The 6,165-nt window shown below is 34.8% G+C and overlaps 1 protein-coding gene across 1 annotated transcript; it reads right to left on the bottom strand.

Moving 5' to 3' along the window:
• Positions 1-2,683: 2,683 nt before the first annotated feature.
• Positions 2,684-5,799, bottom strand: LOC136249021 (transcription initiation factor TFIID subunit 12-like). Its single transcript, XM_066040917.1, has 5 exons — positions 5,241-5,799; positions 4,608-4,721; positions 4,289-4,368; positions 3,377-3,641; positions 2,684-2,958 (listed from the first exon to the last, which is right to left on the bottom strand). The coding sequence occupies exons 1-5, from the start codon at positions 5,503-5,505 to the stop codon at positions 2,744-2,746; spliced, it is 939 nt and encodes a 312-aa protein (XP_065896989.1). The 5' UTR covers positions 5,506-5,799; the 3' UTR covers positions 2,684-2,743.
• Between the last annotated feature and the right edge of the window lie 366 nt (positions 5,800-6,165).

The following is a 6,165-nucleotide window of genomic DNA, read 5'->3' as shown; positions in this document are numbered from 1 at the left end:
GCACCAATTGTTCATCTGTTCACTAGCTATCACTGAGTGGGTGTATACATTTCTGATACCCAAACTTTGCCCTGTTTTGAGCAGCTTTTTTCAAGCGGGTAATAATATCACAGATGGTAGTAATAGGGTGGGAGGGTGGGGGTGGACGGTGGTCTTAATATACGGGTATAAAATGGAGTAAGAATACGATTGGGCCAAGTTTGGGCTCTCCATGGCCCTCCATGGCCCTCAAATTACTCCAAATTGACTGAGAACACTATTGGCGAGCTCTCTGTGGAGTCCCAGCTCACTACACACCATTATCACAAAGCCATGGCCATTTAATGGTGCCAATCTCACACTCGTGGCTTTGACAGGGTCGGAAGAAAGCTGCTACAGAAACCAGACTTGTCAGTGCTGAAGGAAGTACAGTGTGAAATATGATAGTGTATTAGACCAGCAATCCATTTCTGGTAAAATCGTAAGTTTGATTTTGTGTGTGTGGAAGCCTTGTTATGTGAAATCCGGTCACATATATTCTTGAGTTTCTGATTTTTAATCACGTAGAGAGGTAATTACACAATTATAAACATTATGATGCATCATGTTTAAAATCGCAGCCACTCCATAAGCATCCTAAATAATTTGATTGTTGCATGGAAAAATACAAATGACAAATCAATTGCAGTGGGCTTCATTGTATAAATATGTGGTTATTGTGTGACAGTATGCTACCAGGATTTTGGACTCCATAAGCTCTTCATGCTACATACATACACATTAATTTTATTGATCACGGTTTCATTGGAGAATGAAGACTGGCTATACAATAAGCTACCAATACTAACAACAGTACCCTTTTTGGTCTTTCTATTATAACTACTACTTGCTGTTCAACAAATGTGTTTTATTATTACTGGACAGACAGACAGAATAACTGATATGTCCAGGGGACCAGCCCAGAGTAAGTTGCAAAAATCAATAGTTACAGCAATAAATCATATAATTTAACTAAAAACTGTTCAACAGTGGGAGATTCGATTGTTTCAACAGGTAAGTTATTCCAATCATTTATTGTTCTGAGAAAAAAAAGCTAAATTTGTGATGTTGGTGGTGTGTGGGATAGGAGGTGGTGGAAAAATATGGAAGAATCTTCAAGGCCGAGTGATCATTGATAGAGTTATAGAACATTTTAGTCTTGAAATCATGCGTCAATGTGATAAGGTGAAGGTCTTCAAGCATAGATGTAACACTACTATTCCAATCGTAGTTGGATGTTACCCATCGAGCACCTCGTCTTTGTACCATTTCTATAGATTGAATATAGTTCTGTTTCCGATACTACGTAGCTATCCCAGTGTATACCAGTAAATGTGACAAAATACTCCACAGGAAAACCATACTAAGGTGTGTGTTTAGAATATTGGATTTATGCCTAGAGGGTGGAAACTATCAGAGATTCATATCACCAAATCTTTAGTGAAATATTGAGGTGGGGTAGCATCCACCCTGTTAATTTTATTGCTTAGTTTGATTAGCCACAATATTTTACTTCTCAGTTTAAGGTACTATAATATTTAGGGTCCATATATGCATATTAAATATAAATCATCAAATGTGGCTATAATTGTAGCATTATAAATATTTTTACTGCACAGCTGAGGTACTGCTGTTCTGTAGGCTAACTGTATCTTCAGTTAACAGGTACTGAAACTGAAAATGTACACAGTTTTCTCCTGTGCTTGCTGCAGAATTGATTGTCACTGTGCTACCAAGAAATTTATTCAAATGTGCATTTACTTTAAGTATCTTTTTTTTATTATATACGAGTAGCTTACTATCCCACTAACCCACAAGAAAGCTATTGAATAGGGAGTCAGAAACCTAACATCACAAACTCTTATTGAATGCAGTAAAAATCCAAGGCCACACAGTTAGGTAGTAAGTTTATCTACTAAAACTTACTAAGGGTCCCATGGAGTTTCCTAACAGCGTACATCATAACAGTGACTATTGTGGGACCAGCACATATGCAAAATTCCTTCATAAATTAACCTAAATAAGCCTGAAATAAAATTAATAGGCTGTAAGACTGAGTCAATAAACTATTTTAATACTTTATTGTATAATTACTGCTAAGGGTGTGATAATGGATGCACTACAAAAGTCAGCCAACTTTAGTTTGTTTCTTAACACATTTTCATATGCTGCAAACTAGTACACATCAGAGTAAACATATACAAACGCAATAATAAAGCTGGTGTAGAACTACTTATAGTCAAGATCAATAATGATCTTGATAGATAGTAAGATCAATCAAGTCAAGTGATTGATTGAGTACTGTATATGTCCATTTTGTACTTCAATTTACCTTTTAAGCATGTTTAGCAACAGACAGTGCCTCTTGTAAACAAACTGTTAGGCCGGCATGGCTAAAAATTACATCGTGTATTTATAGGTTTGCCTTCCTTTTAGTGCTGTTCAGAAATATGTAGGGTGTTGTCAGTTAACTGTGTTTATAAGGATAAAGAAAAGTAAGCAGCTGGGCCTGGCTAGTTTTAAACAGGGATAACTGATAGATATTTATTACATTGTACAGATTACTACAGCAGTATTGTATTGAGTAATAACAAGAGTCCATAATAAAGACTCTTGGTAATAATCCATGATACAGTGGAGACAACTGAGCAGTGAAGCAGCCAGACCCAAACTATCTCTTACACTTGAACTTGTGCAATGTCATACATATAATAGTTGTTCATAATTATGTCAACACAATCACTGAATTAAGACGTTGGTGCATATTATGTGTGTATAATCTATACATACCTGGTGAAGTGGTTGATAATGGCACAGTACTTGTGATTTGAAATGAAGTTGTTGCAACTGAGCTCAAAGTAGATACTGATGATGTTATAGTTGATGTTGTTGTTGTTGCAATGACTGTTATGGGTGAAGCTGTGATAGTTGTTGTTGAAGCTGTAGTAATTAAATTCCATATGCAACAAAATAATAGTGTGCTTATATCACTGTACTTTAGATCATGGGGTTGGGTATACAGACACTTAGTAGTCTGAAGTTCAGTCAGAGATGACATGTATCCCATGCTAGGGTGTGTGATTAGTACAGTACATAACTAGGGAAGTTTAAAGTAAGGTCATGGATTCAATTTTGATCAAGTAATAAAGGCTTCATTGTGATCATTTCTGCCATGGTTGTATAGCATAGGTTGAAAGAATGCATGTGAACCAATAGTGGCATAATGAGTGCTTTATTACTAAGATTGAAATCAGTTTCTCACCAGTCAGTACTGTGACTCTGAAGTCATTAGTGTATGTAATTTCAGTTTTATGCAGCATACATATACTGTGCACACTGTACCTACTGCTTCACTGACCTGTTATAGAGATTTGTTCGCTACATATTCCAACTATAAATGGCTCACTCCTGGGGTGAATGGTACTACTAACTGTTATCAGTACAGAAACTGTTAATATATCATCATCACTGATGTCAGTGAGAGGTATGTTCCTGATGTATGTTTTTCCGTCAGTTTGTACACGTGATATTATCTCTTCCAATATGGTGTACTGATAAATGACGCTTCCAACAAGAATAATTGCAAATCCGTCAATGTTAGTTGTATCCACACCCTCCTTGAACTACATAAGTGACAAGTGTTTTCAGTACTGGAAATTAACTACATATATTTCATCATGCATAATTGAAGTAAATGTTATAGCTGATCAGAATTTCTGCAGGTGTAGTTAACAATGTTTGTAAACTTTGCTATTTTTTAAGGTATGCTTCATTTGTAAAACATTTGGCCATATTTTATGTAAACGGATACTTAATTCTTGTTATTTGCGAATGTTGGATAGGTCTAGCAACATATTATACATACAATGATGTCTCCAATGATTTAACCAAGCAAAAAATTTGGAAAAAGTGAAAATTCTTTAATGTTTCTTTCATGTGTCTTATCTCTATATATATCACATTTATTGCCCCAATGCCTCTTTCTAATTTTTATTGATCAACCATGTCCAATATGCTCCCCACCTTTAACAGTAACTATTGATGAATTCAATACTCCATGGTAACACAGAAAATTAACAGTGTTACAACAATTACATCAACAAAGAAATGTGGACAAATTTTGTGCAGTAATTTGGCACTAAGACACAGTAATTTAATTTTCTTAGAGAAAATGTTCATATGATTCATGCAGTCATACATATGTATAGATTTTTTGCACTCTACAAAGTCACTTATACACAGTACAGCGTATCTGTGAAGGAAAACATACCTTCCATTCAATGTTAAGTCTTTGAACTTCATTGACTTCATGTACACATGCACTTGTAATGGTTGGCTCATACAATGCATCTGTTGTTAAGACATGTATTAGCAATTAGCATCATGTGAGACAGGTCATAGTGTAACTAATTGTCATAGAGGTACAACTGTACCCTACAGTAGCCACACTTTCTATGAGTCGACTAATAAAATATATTATTGTTAAGTGTACTACATATTATTTATCAGACACATTATACTGATACACTTCATATATTATACTTAGTAACTCAGAAAGGCTATGTACACAACAATTATTATATGTATACCTGTTGGAGTAATCACTGGTGTAGCAGTAGTAGTTGTTACTATTGAGCTAGAAGTAGACACTGCTATGGATGTTGACATTATTACAGATGACATAATTGTGGTTGTTGTTTCAGCTGCAGCACAGTAAAAACAAATTTATGTCAGTTAGATAAAGATTATGTGGATGAATACAGTACATGATTAACAGAGCTTATAATTAAAAAGTACTCTCCAGAGCTAGCTGATTAAATCAAGTGTGCAAATAATTGTAACCACATATATGTAATAGAGATGGGGATTAAAATCAGCTTAGCTGTGCAGCTATAACTAAATGTGAGTCTTTCTGGCTGACATACATAGATGCCCTATTTCTTTCATGTCCATGCAAGCTGCACTAGAACCATAGTATAATTTTGATAAGCTATATATCCCAAAAACTTACAGGTGAACAAATGATGGATTCTATTTAGACTGGGAGAATTTCTGCTATGGAGTTTTAATGTGTGATCATGTTTAGTAGATATTGTGATACATGGTTTCCACAGATAAAGCACTAATATAGGACTTCAGTCTAAGTAGGTAGTATATTGATTTGCAGTTTCAATAACAACTGGATGCCCGATTATATTGTGCAGTTACTGTTATATACTTACTTGTTGTAATGAGGCTGGTTCTTTCACTACATCGTACAATACTAAATGAATTACTCCATGGGTAGGCAGTGCTATTTACTGTTATGAATACAGTAACATCTAGCACATTCACCATATCTCTAGTCACAGGGAGAGGAATGTTTCTGGCATATGTTCTTCCATCAGTTTGCACTTCAGATTTAATCTCATTTGATTCAGTGTACTGATAAAGTATTAGACTTCTCCCATTAGTGTTTGTGTAAATGATTGTGAATCCTTGGATCATTTTTATATTTGTGTCATCCTTGAACTACACATGGAACAATAATAATACAGTGCAGTTGCTAGTGGATCATTTATACAACCAAAAATATATGACTAATGGTATAAATTGTGTTTCCTTGGCTCATAGAACTTCAGCCAAAGTTCCTGAATCACATGCATAGTCAGTAAGCTGCTACAAGTATGGAATCTCTCAAACACCAAAAAATTTTGTTCCATCATCTGCCACTTCTTGGCGGAATTCTCTCACTGCTGTAACACCTGTTATTTAAGTACAACTATAATGAATTCATATCCTCTGCCAGGAATTTTAGTCTTTTACCTAAAGTAATTATTTGTAGTATATATAGCTAGCTATTTAGTTTTGTATGTGTTTTTTTATTGTGTGTATTGGTGTACTGTATATGTGTGTGTGTGCTCTGGTAGGGAAGAACGGCTACTGCCAACTACCATGACATTGAACTATAAATTAATCAATCAAACTATGGATGCAATAATTATTCATTTGAATAAATGACTACCACAAAACTGTTGAATAACAGAATAAGTTTTTTCTAAAGCTGTATTATATTTGTACAGAATCTTCTGTATCTGAAATCATACATTTCTGTACATTGTTACAATGTGATTTAGCTATGTGTGTGTACAAGTATGCGTGTGTACA

This window comes from Dysidea avara, chromosome 1, assembly GCF_963678975.1.
Source record: "Dysidea avara chromosome 1, odDysAvar1.4, whole genome shotgun sequence".
NCBI classification, from domain to species: domain Eukaryota; kingdom Metazoa; phylum Porifera; class Demospongiae; order Dictyoceratida; family Dysideidae; genus Dysidea; species Dysidea avara.
Note: the sequence above shows the minus strand (reverse complement) of the source record. Positions and strands in the feature narration are given on the sequence as shown.

Bases quoted from the DNA above. Each gene is read 5' to 3' on its own strand.
- LOC136249021 (XM_066040917.1), bottom strand. From the start codon at position 5,505: ATGATCCAAGGATTCACAATCATTTACACAAACACTAATGGGAGAAGT. The intron at 4,369-4,607 runs GTATACATATAA...TCTTAACAACAG, and splicing joins ACCAGTGATTACTCCAACAG to ATGCATTGTATGAGCCAACC. The intron at 3,642-4,288 runs GTATGTTTTCCT...TCACTTATGTAG, and splicing joins GACTTAACATTGAATGGAAG to TTCAAGGAGGGTGTGGATAC.